The sequence below is a fragment of the Micropterus salmoides genome, unplaced genomic scaffold (genome assembly GCF_014851395.1).
Source record: "Micropterus salmoides isolate LMB-PRFRI ecotype aquatic unplaced genomic scaffold, ASM1485139v1 Ms_hic_scaffold_20, whole genome shotgun sequence".
NCBI lineage: Eukaryota > Metazoa > Chordata > Actinopteri > Centrarchiformes > Centrarchidae > Micropterus > Micropterus salmoides.
The window spans coordinates 32,474,019-32,492,098 of NW_024041151.1; the positions used below are offsets into that span (position 1 = coordinate 32,474,019).

Sequence of the window (18,080 nt, forward strand, 5' to 3'; positions counted from 1 at the left end):
CTTTTATCCAAAGCAACTTACATTTGAGGAACAACATACAAGCATCAACAAATCATCAATACAGTAAGAGATCTACAACTGACAATACATACTAGTAAGAACAGCAATAAATACGAGTAAGAGCTAATGTCTTGTCTTGCACATGTCACATGGATGGGGTAAATACCTGGGGAAAGAAGTAAAAGTTTATGTTAGAGGTTAGGAGTTATAAGAGGAAGTGTTCTCGGAAGAGATGAGTTTTCAGGAGTTTCTTGAAGTTAGAGAGGGACATCCCTGCTCTGATGGCGTGTGGTAGCTTGTTCCACCATCGTGGTGTCACAGATGCGAATGAGTCCTTTTGGGCTGATCAAAACCAGATACGCTGCTGCGTTCTGGGCCATTTGTAGGGGTTTCACCGCACAAGCTGGAAGACCTGGTAGGGCATTGCAATAGTTGAGGCTGTTTATTTAGAGCCGTACAAATCGCCCAGAGAACTTGATATGGAGAGGGGAGAAATGACTGGCAGCTTGTGAGAAGTGCCAGTGTGCAGGAAAATGTCCCAGTATTCTAAAGAGTAAAATATAGATGTGCGGTGAGTAGTGGCCCACTGCAAGCGCTGCCAGGAGGGAGTTAAAAGCTAAGCTTCAGTGTACCAGTGAAGTCAAGGCAGTAGTAGTATATCTGATCACATCACTATAACCTTCCTGCTTCAGACTGATCTTGGCACCACCCACTCAATTAGCATACATGCAAAAGCATAAATAAATGTAGAAATGTGGAAATACAGAAATTAATAAATGTAGGAATACAGAAATAGCCCTTTTCACAACAAAAATATAATTAATTTTAATTTAGTTATGTATTTAATTATTTATTAATGCCATTTTTGGTCCTTTGTAGTTTTGTGGTATTGTATGATATGCATTTTTCACTGTTTATTTCTGGATTAGCTGATGGCTGCTTTAGCTTCAGCTCTCTTCTCCCTTTCACGTATCACTTATTGTCATGCTCTTTTTTTGTTTTTTGTGACAATGTCTCTGGCAGAAAAATAAAAAATGAATAAGTTGATAGGGGCTGGTGCTGAAATAGAGCTCAGTCATGATGGTTACAGTTACTAAAATATAAATACAATCCAAAATAAAAGCGCAAGAATGTTTTTTGAAGCAATACTTCATGTTGAATTCATTGAGAGCTTTTACTTTGAAAAGTTCTGAAGGACATTTGAAAGAGTCTCTGGCTTACTTGACACACCTCTGAATAAGCCATCAGTAAACGTGTGATTGGATTCCCCTGAATTTCCTCAGGGAAATGAAAATTAGTGTTCATAGGTTTATGAATGCAGATCAAACACCGGGACGCACAGTGTCCTTATAGGCAAATCAATTTGTTTAACTAGGGAGGGGAAAAAAAGTCTGCAAGATTTTGGGATCTATCTTACAATTCCTCCAACAGAAGCCCCGCATTTTACCGACTGCACTGAACTTGCACGAAAGTGTCCAAGGGTTTGAAATAATACTGAAATAATGTTCTGGCCCACCATGTAACAGCTTGAAAAAAAATGTCCCGATGTCTGACTTATTTACCGACCCCTGCCTTATATGAAATCAAGAGATAAATGAGAACATTTCTGATAACTGAAAACAGACTGAGGACTAATTATCTTCAGTAAATAGGTAGAAGGAAGTCAATGGGCGTTTACATAGAATGACTCTGAAATTTGTCCCAGGGAGCTCTGATAGTTTGTGATGGTTTGTAAAAAGCAGTAGCCTACAGTTCATCATGTTAAAGTTGGAAAAAATCTGAGGAGAAAAGAAATCAGCGTTTGGATCTACAGAAAATGGCGGACTCGTCACCGCCCCTAAATGCCCGTGTGTGTGTGTGTGTGTGTGTGTGTGTGTGTGTGGGGGGGGGGGGGGGGGGGGGGGGGGTTGTCTACAGGTTTCAATAAGGCGTGTGCGATTGCAGTGAAAAGTTTTGTAGCAGTCTTGGCGGAGGTAAAGATGTTAACTCTGATGTTTACCAGCGTTTTAGCAGGACTACTGGCTCTGCTTCTCTGCCAAAGAATGACTTATCGCTTCTTCTGGGTGGATTTGATGTATTACTTGAAACTTCGGAGGTACGGAAAGGCATTGCAGTCTCGCATGCAGCAAGGAATCGTCACATACCTCGACTGTTTTCTGTACCAGGCGAGGAATAACCCGAAGAAACCCTTCATCATCTTCGAAAACCAGACTCTGACATACCAGGATGTGGACAGGAGAAGTAACCAGTTTGCGAACGCGCTCAGGACGGAGGGCTCTTTGAAACAAGGAGACATTGTTGCACTGTTGATGTTTAACGAACCAGACTTTATTTGTGTGTGGCTGGGACTCTGTAAACTGGGATGTGAAGTCGCTTTTCTTAACGTCAACATCAAACCCAAATCTCTGCTTCACTGCATTCAGAGTTGTGGGGCCGGGACCCTTGTTGTTGGCGCAGGTATTGCACGTTTTTTACGTTTGGAAAATGACCTTAGTAACTGAGCTAAAGTATGTCAGTCCTCATAGCGTTCTGATCAGCAGGGGTTGTAGCAAATTCTGTGGTCTGGTTGCTGCCACACGGACCACCGGTAGCTACCACAATCTCTGAGGGAAGTAATTTATCGATTTTGTAGTCGACATTTTAGTAGAAATGTAATACTACTTAATTAGGGAAGGTGTTATAAATTTTGTCTTTTCTATCAACTTACTTAGCCATTTAACTTTTGGAAGTATTATGTAAGCTCTCAAAACTTCCAGACCTCAATTTTTTTATGTTGCATGGAGTATCTTTCCTTGAATAATGACATTTGTTCCTCCAAATGAAATTAAATAAGATCTTATCTAATTATTTGTATATTTCAGTAGGCATTTCCATTGATGAGGATACATAGATCTGGATATTCCCTCAGTATTAGATAGTAGAACTGTACCATTCAGTGAAAGATCCCTCATCCACCACATGTTGGAACCTTTTCGTTATTTGTTTACTCATAGGGCTGAATTTTAGGTAATTGCAAAGATTTTAGTTCTTATCACACCCAGGTATGTAACTGAGTTCTAGCAGCCTAATAAACAGATTTGTTCAAAATTATTCTTAAGCCTGAGATAGTAGAAAATTCCTCAACACATCTAATTGCTTTGATCCATTCCTCTCTATTGGACATAATAAATGTATCATCTGCCAGTTGATATCATTTAAATTATTTAAGGTCACTTTAGGCTTACTTTGGAACCATAGACTGTATAAAACCTTGAAAATCACCTTTGTTAATGTGTATAGCCACAATTTGTGTGACAAGGAACAGAGAGAGGCCTTCCCTCAGAGACTGTGGTAGCGACCGGTGGTCCGTATGGCAGCCTTTCTAGGGCATTTAAAATCCTCACACACTTTAATAAAAAGCCACTCCCAATGGCCAGATCCTGAGTTTATTGTGGACAGCCTAAGGCACACTTGTACAAAACTCATGCTGTCTGCTCAGCATCTTGATACGCCACACCTGTGAGGTGGTGGATGGATTGTGAACAATATTTGAGAGAAATAGGCTTTTTGTGTACATAGAGAAAGTCTTAGATCTTTGAGTTCAGCTCATGATGAATCGGGGCAAAAACAAAAGTGTTAAGTTTATAATTTTGTTCAGTGTAGATAAAACAAATAATTTTGTTGCTGCCCAATTTAGATGTAACTGCCAGCAAGTTGTTGGGACTTCTGTAGTTCTTTTCACCATGTGGGGAATATTGTAGCTAATAAATTCCCAATATCTCTGAGTCAATACAACTGCGAGGTTGATGTTTACATTGTTTTCCCCAGTTTGACATAAGAGTTCCCATAAACAATTGTACAGCTCAACACCAAATCAACATTCTATCCAACCCCGTTGGACCATAGCTGATAAAATTAGGGTTAAACGTGAGAACTGATGTGAACCCCTACATTTTTTGACTAAACTTTTTACTATTATCTGCTTCTGCTTAACCATGACCAGTTTATATTACAGAATAAACCTGTACCAGTTTTCACTTCCTAATTTCAGAATCAGAAATACTTAATTGATTCTCAAAGGGAAATTTGTCTCGTTAGTTGCTCCTGTAACAAGACATTAAAGAAATATAATAGAAAAATATATATGAATAGAAATATAACAAATGAAATATTGGTGTGTAGAATTATGTACAGTACAGAATAAACCAGAATATTGCACATTAATCAATTATTGTCAGGATATTGAACGCCGAGTCTTTAGTAACATGAGTGAAACCCGTTCAGTGAGTTATCTGGCGATTGCAGCTGTTGTAACATTACGATCAGTACTTTAAGTTGGGTCCTGCTGATGGAAGTTTACTAACATGTGAAATGCTATCAGCTGTACTGAGTTGACAAGTAGCATGTATGCACCATTCCATGACTTCTTTCCCATTAAAAAACACACCCACTTATTAGAATTGTATGCTGTCCTGAATCACAAAGATATGATTATAGTGATTCTTTTACCAGAATCCTTTCAATGTCATGGTCTGTAAATGATCATGGGGTGTGTTTCATTGATTGTAACATGCATACAAAATCACATTTGTGTGTAGGGGAGGACAACCAGGAACACCCTATAGTATAATTTACTAATGTATTTATATAATTTACCATAGAGTGGAATGAATAGCTCTTTGTACATGTTTGTTTACCGGCTTTGGCTCTGTGTGATGAAGCAGTAGTGTGATAACCCATTGTGTCTGTTTGTCCAGATTTCGTGTGTATAGTGGAAGAAGTGCTGCCTGATCTGAAGAGGGACAACATGGCTATGTGGGTGGTGGATTACACATCACCCTCCAAGGATTTTAGCAGTTTATTAGATAAATTGGAACACATGTCTGGAGAAACCTTAAGTGACCTTCCTAAAGTTCACTTCATGTCAAACTTTCTCTTCATTTTTACTTCAGGCACCACAGGTACTGCATGTGCATTGTATTCTAATGTTATTACATAACCTACAACTGGCGAGCCACCTCCACTGCACAAAATCACATATAAACTACTGGTAGCACTTTATAATAACTACACACTATAAAGCATTAGTTAAGTATTAGTAAATATGGAATTCATCACTTATAAAGCATTGTTCATACATTAATACACATTAGTAAGTCATGCATACAGTTATAAATGTTTTATTCTTTGTTATCTACACACTATGAAGCAGTTGTTAAGTATTAGTACATTTTTAATTCAACAAGTAATTTATAAGCATAGTTAGTGTGCTTAATAATTGTATTTTCATACTTTACAGATGATCGGTTCATGATCGGTATTTGTAAATGAAGTATTATTTTAATGACAAACCATTTATGAGTTGTTAATGGTTAATAAGCTAATTTTTTTTTTATACTTTCCCGAGAAAGAATATAAACAATCTCAGCGTAACACAAATCTACCAGTGGCAAAGCCCAAAGAATGCTACTGATGAATTCCGTATTTACTAATACTTAACTAATGCTTTATAGTGTGTAGTTATTTAGTAGAGACATTCTTGGAATGATAAAAAACAGTGGAGAAGGTGCTACTTGGATCTGACAATAATAAAACACAAAGCAGGAGCTCCTGATACAAATGTAGTTATAATAGTGTCCACTACTATAAGGGAGAGGAATCTCTAACAAAATCCAGGCACACTGCTTCTTAAGTAAAGCATTTTATTAAAAGCCAGACCATTGCATCATCATGGCCTTGAAGCTCTTCTGTCTGAATTTGAGGTGGATGAGGTCAACTTGCTAGTTGTTCATCACAGTATAAAACATGTCATTCCCTGCCAGTATTTGGCGCTATAACAATGACTATCTATTGGCATGTAGATGTTTTCAAGCGGGGACTCTTAGCAAACATGTAAAGTTTGGTACAGATCTAAACATGTACACTGTTTCATGGTGGTACATCAAATTCAACCCCACGCTACAGACACGGCATTCAGTGAAGGTTCACAGTTAGCACAACTTTTGATCATGAAGGCCACGTTTTACCTACGAAATGTATGAGGCAAATGTATCATCCCAAGTAGGAGTACAACAACTAAGCAACGTAGTCGACGAAAATCGATAATTAACTTCATTGCCAACAAATTTAATAATCCATTCGTTGATGATGTCATCGGGCCGTCACGATACCGTCAGCTTAATGGAGTAAAGTGATGTGAACAGTAAAGTTACTAAAACAACACAACATCAGTTCTTCAGTAACACCTTCACAACCTAAAACCTCCAAAGTGTGGGAACATTTAACTCTTCACTCAGTAAAAAAGGTTGTTAACTGCAGCAAAGCTGAGGTTTCCTGGAAGCACCTGAGCATCTGAAGAGGAGGCACCTAACGTTGCTCTGTGGATGACGAAGACTCGTCTCGGTAAGCTAGTTAGCGAGCTAGCTTCACGTTAAAGGCGTGTTACTTCACGTTATAAGCTGTAAGGTTTTCTATATAGTTTCACTTGGTCGATTTTGATTGATTTGTAATGGCGCTGAGAGTAGCACATAATGATACCCAATGGCCACATTCACATTCCAGATGTGCCCTGACTTTACAATCACAAATGATGCATCGCTCATGGTGACGTTCCCAGCTGGAGAACGTGTTCCTGCCGAGTGCACAAGATTAGACAACACTGGACAATTTCATACTTTCTAAAGAAGAGAAAACAGTTCTCCTATCTATGTGGAGGCAGCGGGTAATCCGCCCCAAACTCCCTTAAAAATTCACTGAGTTTTGTGAATTGTTGAGATAGGGAGAAATATATAAATGTTGTGAAACGCTGTCTACTGCAAAATCGTTATTATTGATCCCCTTTTGTAAATTCCGCAAACGTAATGCATGATGTTATTCCTTTCTTTGTATGTAGTGTCAGTTTGTCCTGGTGTACTGCAGTACTGGCGTGTAAACTGCTCTGTCACTAAACAGCAGATCAGCTGCTTAGATCAGGACTTGATTTCAGTGGAACTTTCTTTTGCTGCAGCAGAAATGTTCATCAAAAGATGTATTTTTGAAAGCAGTATTTATTATATTTCGCGACTGTTAATTAGCACATGCCTAAAACAACCTCAAGTTTAATTTAAAAGCTGATAGCTAAATAAGACGCATTGTGCCTATTATTCGTTTCAATAATTGATAGATTAAGCGACTATAAAAACAGTCGTTAGTTGCAGCCCTAATCCCAAAACACACGAAAAAGCCTCTTGGGCCCATACTCTAAACCCAGCAGGAAGTCAGCCATTTTTTATTGAAAGTGCAATTTATTTTTCACCATTCATATGCTTTGCACTTTAATGAACTCAACCTAGAGAATTCATTCATTAACTTCAAATTTTTATTTTTGCTGAGCAGTCTAAAGACATTGATGATGAAATGGTTTGCTAACTGTGAGTTTCTGTTGAAGGGTGTCCTTGATGTGTGGCAAACAGGAAGTTGTTACTTCACTGTACACGCTCACATCTGTACCAAACCATTCTTGATAAGACTCCCGCCCTGAAACCATCTACATGCCAATATTCAGTCATAGACAAAGCACCACCTACTGGCAACAGGAAATGACTTTGGCAACTTTTATACTTAGATGTACTACTCCTGGTAGGGTGATCACATCCACTTTAAATATATATGATATTCTATAATATTTATAAGTGAGTTAGAATGGTCAGCATCCATTGAATAAACTCTGAATTGACTTGGGTTCTGTCCAATCACAAAAAAGAAGTGTTATCCTATCCTTTCACTAATCCAATCCATGTTTTGACCCTCAGTTCCACCATAGTATGATAGTATGGATGATGTAGTCTTGTTAGGGTTCAAACCGCGGATATGGACAAATGAACTTCAAAGGAGCATGGCATTGGACATAAATGAACACAAATCAGCAACTGTCAGGCCAATCATCACTAAACTCACAGGATATGTTCAGATAGGTGCCCCAGATATACCTGAAGGGGGGCGCTAAAAGCACAAGAAAGGTGCTTAGCATCACATAAATTACACTATAAATCACATATTCATTCTCCAATCATCACAAATCTCTCAGGATATGTCCTCATAAGTAACTGACACATGCCCTGAAAGTTTCAATCAAATTGAACACCTGGGGGGCGCTATAAATGCAAACAAACTGCAGGGGATAAAACGCAAATCAGGCTACAAAATACAAATTGTTTTTCCAATCAACACAAATCTTTCAGGATATGTCTACATAAGCACCTCACACATACACTGCAAGTCTCATTCAAATCGACCACTAGGAGGCTCTTTAAATGCACAATAACTGGATGTGGAATGAAACAAATCAAGCTATAGATCAGAAAATGCTTGTCCAGTTGTTGCAAAACTTGCAGAATGTGTTTCGTAACAATGTTGAACCATGTGTGTGTAATGTCTAATTGTTTTATTATTATGATCAAATGTTAGTAAGACCTGTAGGCTTTGTGGGCCCATGAGGCCTGCCTTCAACGAGTGACACACGTCTGTCACCACTGTGACAGTGTAAGACAAACACACCATTATTTACACATTTTGTTAAATTGTATTATGTTGTAGTATGCTATGTCACTATGACATAACATTGAACACATTTACTGACATGTAAATATGATTTTTGGATCACCCCTACACACACATACACACATAGAGACACACTAATGTATCTTAAAAAAGCATTTAAATGCTGAATAAAAGCTCATATACACATATTCACATACTTAATGTTCCATTTGAACCCAGGGTATGTTGGAACTAACCCAGACTCTGGGGTGATTTGTGTTGTTTAACTAGTTTGTATCACATTTTGAATGCACTGGCTTAAAAGAGCTCTGAGGTACAGACAGAAATGTCAAAAATGTGACAACCATCACCAGTCTCCTCTACATTATCTCAAGACTGGTATGAAATGTGGTAAGAGTGATTAAAATAAAATGCTCAGGTTAAAAGGTCATAGGGACACCCACTAGATGGAACTTTAACTATTTCCTGAAAAAATACAACAGGTACTATTTCTGCAGTTACTGGTGCCATTCTCTTCCAGGTGTCTCCAAGGCAGCCCGCGTTGGTCATTTGAAAGCCATTTTGAGTATGGCCTTCTTTCAAATGTGTGGAGCCACATCTGATGACATCATCTACATCACACTTCCTCTTTACCACATGTCTGCTTCCTTGTTAGGGATTGGAGGATGCATAAACCTTGGTAAGAACAGCTGATTAACTCTATGTAGAATTTTTTTTCAAGGGCACTCATTTACCCCTAGTGTACACCAGGGGTACTGTGTTCCACATATAGACAGAAAACAGAGCAGCAATTGGGCCAGGCAAAGCAGAGGGACCATCAATATTTATTGAAAATTGCCATGAAATTATAGGTGGAGTTTGGGCTGGGCGGTACATTGGTATTATGAGGTATACCGATATAATTTCAAAAGAGATATACAATCAGACAATACTGTTTATACCGATATAGTTTGATGTTTGAAATAAGTTGGAGAATGAAGTATAATTAAAATGGTGAAATAAGAAACAAGCTACTACAAATAGTAAAAACATGCCCGCTAACACCGACCCCCACCCCCCAGCCCACTTAAAAGAAAATATCAATATATTTTTTATATCAGTATTCAGCCTAAAAGTACTGAGATATGACTTTTTGATCCATATCGCCCAGCCCTAGGTGGAGTAAGCAATTCCAGAGAAATCCAATACCTTGACAAATACCATAATGTAGAGGGAATGACACAGCAAGTAATGTAACTAACGTTAGCTAATTTGCGGGTTAGCAAACTGCTACAGTTGCTGCTGCGAAGTTAGGATGAAGCTAACATGCAGAGATGGACGAGACGGTCCCTGAGCCAGCACAGAGAGTGATACAGTACTCACAGCTCTCCTACTGCTACAGCTAACATCACAACAACAACATGTCTTGGTTTCCCTACCAGTCAGTCAGAACTGAAGAAGTCCCTTGGATGAGGGACGAAACGTCTTCCAGTATCTTCAACCAATTCCAGTTGCCCTTGACTTTAACCTTCGTTGGATAACATGTCTTGGTGAACTAGAAAGTGAGCTGAATGTCTGTGGGCAAGTCATTTAATGTTACTGACACACACATAATGGCTGGAATAGGGTTGTGTGGCTTTGTGCGGGCCACTTTGTTTGATTTCCTGAATACAAACAGTGGAGAGCTAGCGGACCGTGAGGAGATATTCACTAAATTCACAAAGAAGCTAAAACAGGAGAAATATGATCTCTTTTCCTGGTTCCTGTCAGAACACGTGCTGCAGCATTCTGGATCAGCTGAAGAGTCTTAATGGACTTTTTCGAGCAGCCTGATAATAAGGAATTGCAGAAATCCAGCCTAGAAGTAACAAATGCATGGACTAGTTTTTCTGCATCATTTTTAGACAGGATGTTCCTGATTTTCGCAATATTACGTAGGTGAAAAATGTCCTGATCAAAGATAACTCCAAGATTCCTCACAGTGGTGCTGGAGGCCAGGGCGATGCCATCAAGGGAAACTATATCTTTAGATAATGCGTCACGGAGGTGCTTAGGCCCCAGAACAATAACTTTTTTAGTTTTATCTGAGTTTAACATTGGAAAATTACAGGTCATCCAGGTTTTAACATCCTGAAGGCACATTTGAAGTTTAGCTAACTGATGAGTTTCATTTGGTTTGATCGATAGATATAACTGAGTATCATCTGCATAACTATGAAAGCTTATGGAATATTTCCTGATAATATTGCCTAAAGGAAGCATATATAAAGTGAAGAGGATTGGTCCAAGGACAGATCCTTGAGGAACTCCATGACTAACTTCGGCATGCATGGAGGACTCATCGTTAACATGTACAAACTGAAATCGATCTGATAAATAGGACTTAAACCAGCTTAGAGCGGTTCCTTTAATGCCAATGAAATGTTCCAGTCTCTGCAATAGGATCTGATGGTCAATGGTATCAAATGCAGCACTAAGATCTAATAAAACCAGTACAGAGACAAGTCCTTTGTCTGATGCAATTAGGAGGTCGTTAGTAATTTTCACAAGTGCTGTCTCTGTGCTATGATGAGCTCTAAATCCTGACTGAAAATCCTCAAATAAACTATTGCTCTGTAGAAAGTCACACAGCTGTTTAGCAACTGCTTTCTCCAGGACCTTAGAGAGAAATGGAAGGTTAGATATAGGTCTATAGTTGGCTAAAACATTCGGATCAAGTTTGGGCGTTTTCATAAGAGGTTTAATTACAGCTACTTTAAAGTACTGTGGTACATAGCCTGTTGATAGAGATAGATTTATCATATCTAGTATAGAAGTGCTGACTAAGGGTAAAACATCTTTAAGCAATCTAGTCGGGATGGGGTCTAAGAGGCAGGTTGATGGTTTAGATGAAGAAATTATTGAAGTTAGTTGGTAAAGATTGAGGGAAGCAAAACAGTCTAAACATATATCTGGTTCTACAGCTGTTTCTTAGGTTCCTGAGTTTAGAGATAAGTCGGTGCCAGTTGAGGGCAGGTCTTGGTGAATTTTGTCTCTAATAGCTAGAATTTTATCATTAAAGAAGCTCATGAAGTCGTAACTACTGAGAGCTATGGGAATACTTGAGAGAGAATTATAAGTGACATTCCATCAAACTCATTTTTGACAGCTATTTCCGGTCCCGCCCCCCACCGGATGTCTGTATGTAACTGATAAGAGGGGGTGCATCCAGTCCCGCCCCAACCGGAAATATGTCTGTATGTAACTGATAAGAGGGGGTGCATCCTGTCCCGCCCAAACGGAAATATGTCTGTATGTAACTGATAAGAGGGTTGCGTACATCCTTCCATTGTGTGTTTTTCATTGATTTAAAGACTTTATTAAGTAATACAACTTGAATGAATTAACTAGGAGGTGTTTGTGACAATAAATTTATCATTAAAAAAGTATAGCAGTGAGTTATAAGTAAAAGGAGGAATCTCCGGGGCCAGCAAAGGATCAGTAGGAGGTTTCTTTGGAATCAAGTCAGTCTTTATTATTAAACAAGTGAAGAATAAATTGAAATAATCCTCAAGGGTGGGTTCACACCTAAAGGTCCGGTTCCTGAATCAAACCACTAAAAGAGAAATGAAAACAATTGAATGCACTGCAACAGTCTAGATTATAAATATCGAACATAAAACTTACACCAAAAGAAATTAAAAGATACAAAAATAAATAATAAAACAACTAAAATATTCTTGATGAAAAGCCTAGCACCTTTGATATATTGAACTTTCAAGCATGTTGGGTCCAAAATTCATGAATTCAATCAAGGACATACATAAATACATATGTATTATGTAAACATTGCCTTTTATCCTTTTAGCCATTTGCAGGGGCTAACTCCATGATACGATATCCAGGTAGAAATATGGAGGGGTTTGTTTTTTACCCACTGAACAACCAATAATCAGATGACATTTACACAAAATGGTTTATTCTAAGACCTTTAGGTGTGAACCCACCCTTGAGGATTATTGTAGAAATTTGTAAAGTGATGCATATGAAGAATCACAATTAATCAACACCACAAGGAAGTTTTTACCCTCTGTAAATATAATATTTGCTGCTTTGCATGTATCAAGTTCCAATAGACTGCATATTGGTGAACCAAAGATTTAAAAAAGTTAAATTAAAACACTTAAATACCACCTTCACTGAAATAGCATTCTAACAGAAGATAAAAGACTATTACTTATTATGTTTAAAGTTAAGCATTCATGAATGCAACATTTATTTATTAAAATACTCACCTTTACATCTCACACCACGCCACATAAGAGGGGAAAAGGGTTCACTTCATCTGGCACATTTTCCAAGGCTGGTACTGCTGAGGAGCCCTCCTCAAGTTGACCGTTGTGCTGACAACAGTATTGATTATGAAATTACATTTTCATTAGCAAATTACACTTCTAATTTGGTGAAGAACTTAGAGCTACTCTAGTGCACATGAACATTGAACTCAACATGGATGGCACCAAAATGCACACCAAAGACAGTGTGGACCAAACGGTATCTAGACAAATATTTAACACTTTCAGCAGTCTATTCAACTATCTTAAGTCTTGCAGGTTGCAATCCAACAAGTTTGCAGCAACCATTTTCTTCACAAACAATCTGAATTACTTTAAACACATACATCCATATAAAAAGTCAAATTGGCTTCCATGTAAAAACTATACAGTCTCCCATTTTAGAATCTTATGTTTGTACCTCTTTGCAAAGTTTTAGTACTAATTTTCTTGATAAATAACACATAAACATCAATTTGCACCTCAATTAAAGTGAAGTGAAAAAATCAACCCAACCGATGAATTGCACATGCTTCAAAAGAAACAACCAAATTAAGCAACTAAATGATTATCAGTATAGATTATGCGTGATACAATGAGTTTTGTTATTTACTTTCAACAGCAAAAATCTATATTTAAGCCTAAACATGTTAATAGTTAGGTAGGCTCGTAAGTGTCACTGCGGGATTATTCTCAAAGTTATGTACTCACTAAGACCTTTTAAAGCTTTTTTTAAAAAACCAAGTCCAAGTGAATAGAATTTATCAGAGGAGGAATATGTACCTGATTCTTACAGTCAATCAGGCTAGTTCATGGGAAAGCACAGCAGGACGTTCAAAATATTTGCAACCCTCAGAAGAACTTAATATTAAAATGTCCAACCCTAAGACTGCAGTCAACACAACACAGAGTGAAAACACTTGTAGGGAAATGAAGCAAGTACAAGTATCAGGAGTTTGGGCTAAAGCTCTTAATGGAAATACTGAAGACACGTCTGTTAAGGATAGTGCTGAAACTGGTGACGATCAGTACATCCAGTCTTTAAAGACATCCTCTTTAGTAAGTAATATAACCTACTGCTACATTTGTGGAAAACCAGTCAAAATGTACACGTCATTTAAAAAGTTTTGTCTCTCCACATGGGAATCAAGAAAAGAAATGTTGGAATTAGCGTATAACACATGATCAACTATATGGTGGGATACTAGCCTGTACATTCTGCAGGGATGGAGAGAGTCAGGCGATTGATTCATTGCATGTGGGCTAAGCAAAGCTACCGTATTTCTATTAAATTATTATGTTAAATATTTTCTTAATACATGTTTTTATTTTCCACCCCAATATATTAAAACCGCTCTGGAAGGCACATCTCTACAGGTATGCCCCAATAGAAATGTTTAACTAGCAAACCGCTTTTAAAGCCATTTTAATGCAAGTCAGTGTCAACATCACCAAACTTTAAATTTAAAATTAGTGTCTCTTAAACTTGTGAGTCTTAAAACTTTAATCCTTCTAGAGTCTGTGTTCCTTCTTCTCTGTCCTCTCTCTTTCTGGTGTAGCATAGGCTGTGGGGTGAATTGAGGAATGTGCTCCACCCCCCGCACCTCCTTCCATCCCTCCCCTCCCTCTGTTTTCTCAATGAGCCACATCAAGTTGTGTGTTTTAACTGTCATTAGCATCTTCAAGTAATCTTGTAGACCAGTTATGGAATAGAGTTATCTATAACCCCAGACTCCGGTTGTTAAAAACGGTCTGGGTTTATCAGACAGAGTTCGTTTTCGAAACAGGAACCTATTTTTATCAGCCGGAGACAAGAGTTTGGAACTGCAGACTATCTAATAATCTGGTTGTACCAGAAGTAACAGCCCCCAGCCCCTCACCAGTTATCTCCCACATGCTGTCACATACAAAATAAGAGGGTGGGTGTTACCGTGAGCCAATGATAAGAGACTAGGAGGGGTTTCCATAGGCCAATGATGGGGTCTGTGAAAATAAAACGAGAACATTGTCTTCAAGAAATTGCCAAGAGGGCACTTGGATCCTTGAGCAGTATCTACCTACCAAATTTCTGCTGTGCCTTCTAAAGGCATTGACGATGAAAAGTTGTGCTATTTGCGAGTTTTCGTCAATGGGCGTGTCTGTGGCGTCGATGATTCGCCATGAAACAGGAAGTTGTTGTAACTTCAGTGTATATGCTCACATCCGCACCAAACTGTACATGTCGGATGAGAGTCCCGCCCTGAACACATGTACATACCGACATTCACCCACAGTCATAGCGCCACCTGCTGGCAACAGGAAGTGACCTTTAACAAAGCAGCCCCCGCCGCACGTTTCACCTACATACACGAATTTTCTGTGGTACGTATATCTTGTCCAGACGCACAAAAAAGTATCTTGGAGCGATGCCCTAAACCCGACAGGAAGTCGGCCATTTTGAATTTTACGTCAAATTTTGGATGATTTCCACACTCCGTACTTTAACGAACTCCTCCTAGGGATTTTGTCCGACCGACTTCAAATTTCTGCTGTGCCTTCTAAAGGCATAGAAGATGAAAAGTTGTGCTATCTGTGAATTTTCGTCAATGGACGTGTCCGTGGTGTGGCGTCAAAGATCAACTCTTCGCCATGACACACATGACATGGCTGTGCTCTGTAAGTGAAAAACAGGTTACACTTACAGTATTCCTTATAGCTATGCAGTTTTATAAGCAACCTGGATTCAACGCAGCAGGTGATACAACATTCGTAATAACCACGGGAGACTTGAGACTTGACTTGGACTCTTGCTCAGAGACTTGAGACTTGACTTGGACTCTAGCTCAAAGACTTGTGAGCATGTCTGATGTGTGAGAGGCAGAGCCCAACTTCACTGGTGTTGTGCCGAGTTGTCTGCACCTCATGGGACTTTCGGATAGTTTATCACTGTTGATGAACTGCACAAAGAATATTATTTCGTTTTTAAACAACCAGCTACTTGAAATAGACCCGCGAGGAACCGCAACGTGCATGTAGTTTTCGGCAGCACAGCATGCACGCAAAACTCTGCACAAGGCCAGAATGACAGGCGAGAGAGAGACAGAGAGAGAGAAAATGGTCTTCAAAAAACCTCAGTTTAGCTGGAAATTCACAGTGTAAGTTGAATGAATAGAGACGTGGCCCACAATCGCTGCGCACAAAAACACAAATGATTTGACTCACTCGACTTTAGGCAGGACTTGATGATTCTAATTCGACTATGTAAATCCTTAGTCGGGGACAGCCATAATAATTTCCAGTTTGGAAGATCTCTTGACAAACATTTATTTATCTGTTTGGCCAGAACTTAGTGCTGCTTGCCTGACAACCTTACTGTAACCACAGAACTCCCAGCTAAAAGTCACTGCACCTGGCTGTTTTTTGCTATCAAATTGTTCCAGCATTTAGCCACAAACTGTTGTTTTTAGATTTCTGTTTATGTACACATTGGACAGACTAGATGTTTCCCCTCTTCTTCTTGTCTGTATGCTAAGACAGGCTAACCATGTCATGTCTCCAACTCTGTAGTTAACACAGTTCTTTTAAGGATTATAACTGCAAAATATCCATAGTTTCTCACAGCTGTTTAACAGTTGGAAATCATACCCCATCACATGATGATGGGTTCATCTTAATCAATGTGCCATTTGCAGTACCAGGCCTAACTATGAGACAGCTCTTTTTTTTTTTTTTACTTGTTTCTTCACTTGTGAGAGTAAACACAACAGCTTAGAGACTGTGGCAGCACATGATTCTGACAACCATAAACAATCGCTGGAAGATTTGCCATTTTTATTCTGTACTTTTGTAAGGTCCAAGGTAAATACTGGAGGAAACCATCATGGCAACGCAACGGATATCTTTTTTATAGGCCTATAAGGAATTCTCACTTCCTCACATGCCAGGAGAAAAGGCTGAAACAAAACAGAGGAAATTTCTCACTACAGCTCCAGCTGTAGCTGGGGGCGGCAGTAGCTCAGTGCATTGCATGTGTGTGTATTTCAGACCTGTGTGTGTATACTAATAAAAATTAGCACACACCAGAGTGAGAACATTGAATTTCCCCTTGTGGGATTAATAAAGTATGTCTTCTTCTTCTTAAATTATTTGGATGTATGTTAGTCATGTAGTACGTATGAAAATAGTTATTAGTAGTATATTGTCTTACACTACTTACTGTTTGCCTTACCACTTCTCTCTATCTTCTCCTTTGGATCACAGGTGCAACATGTGTGTTAAAAAAGAAGTTTTCTGCCAGTCAGTTTTGGAAGGACTGTGTGAAACACAATGTGACTGTGGTGCAGTACATAGGAGAGCTCTGTCGATACTTGGTTAACCAACCCAAGGTAAGACTGACAACAATTAATACACAAGTCATTTTCTTCATCCTAAATTGTAACATTTGACTAGAAGTTTAAAGACACTGTAGGCTTGTAGGCTGCAGTTTTCATTACAGGCAGTGACAATAGTGATATTGTGATCATATTGGATGGTACAAATTTGGATGTGCCAACACCTGATGCACAAAGTGATGGAGCCAAATTACCATTTTGTTAGGTATGCTCAAAAAATACTGCATGAAGTGCATAATATTACGTGCATTCCACGTATAAATGTCGTGCAACAGTGCAACAAATAGAATGCAACATTCTGCAACAATGTCAGCTTAGAAGAGCATGAGAGTGAGGTCGAGAGTGCATAGCCTGGAGTGAGAGAGAGAGGGAAGGGAGAAAGAGAGAGGGAGGGACAAATGGGATAGAGAGAGAGGGAGAGAGGAAGAGCAGGCTAACCAGACCAGGTCGAAAGTTGGTTCTTAATGTTAAGAAAACCAAATGTATTGTCTTTTACATGCATGCTGTCCCCTCTAGACTTTGCTGCTTAAACTCTGTGTATCACAGTTCTCTGCATTTTATCTCCAACTCACTGTACACTGTACCCGTACACATAGAGTAAGTGTACTTTACGATCTGGTCTCCTGGGGCCGGTTGCACAAAAAGCCTTAAGTTAAGATTTTCCTTAAAGTCTGAGTTAAGGTTTCCTTAAAATACATTTCGGTTGAACTAAACACCCTTACATCTTCTCCTTAAAGGTTTAAGGTACCTCTGGCTTTCTCTTAACTGCAACATGGCTGAGTTTATGGCGATTTTAAATGAAGAAAATGAACATATCCCGCGGCCGGGAGAATCCAATGGATACGCTAAATGATGAGCAATTGCTTTTACAGTATAAATTTGACCGGCAGTCAATTCATGA

The 18,080-nt window shown here is 38.8% G+C and overlaps 1 protein-coding gene across 1 annotated transcript in view; it reads left to right on the forward strand.

The window, feature by feature from the left end:
- Positions 1 to 1,908: 1,908 nt before the first annotated feature.
- LOC119914782 (long-chain fatty acid transport protein 6-like) overlaps positions 1,909 to 18,080 on the forward strand; it is a 28,323-nt gene continuing 12,151 nt past the window's right edge. Inside the window, exons 1-4 of the mRNA XM_038734303.1 lie at positions 1,909 to 2,457; positions 4,737 to 4,940; positions 9,038 to 9,196; positions 17,049 to 17,173. Of these exons, the coding sequence (XP_038590231.1) occupies positions 1,980 to 2,457; positions 4,737 to 4,940; positions 9,038 to 9,196; positions 17,049 to 17,173 (966 nt within the window). The 5' untranslated portion in view covers positions 1,909 to 1,979. The remainder of the gene's footprint in view (positions 2,458 to 4,736; positions 4,941 to 9,037; positions 9,197 to 17,048; positions 17,174 to 18,080) is intronic.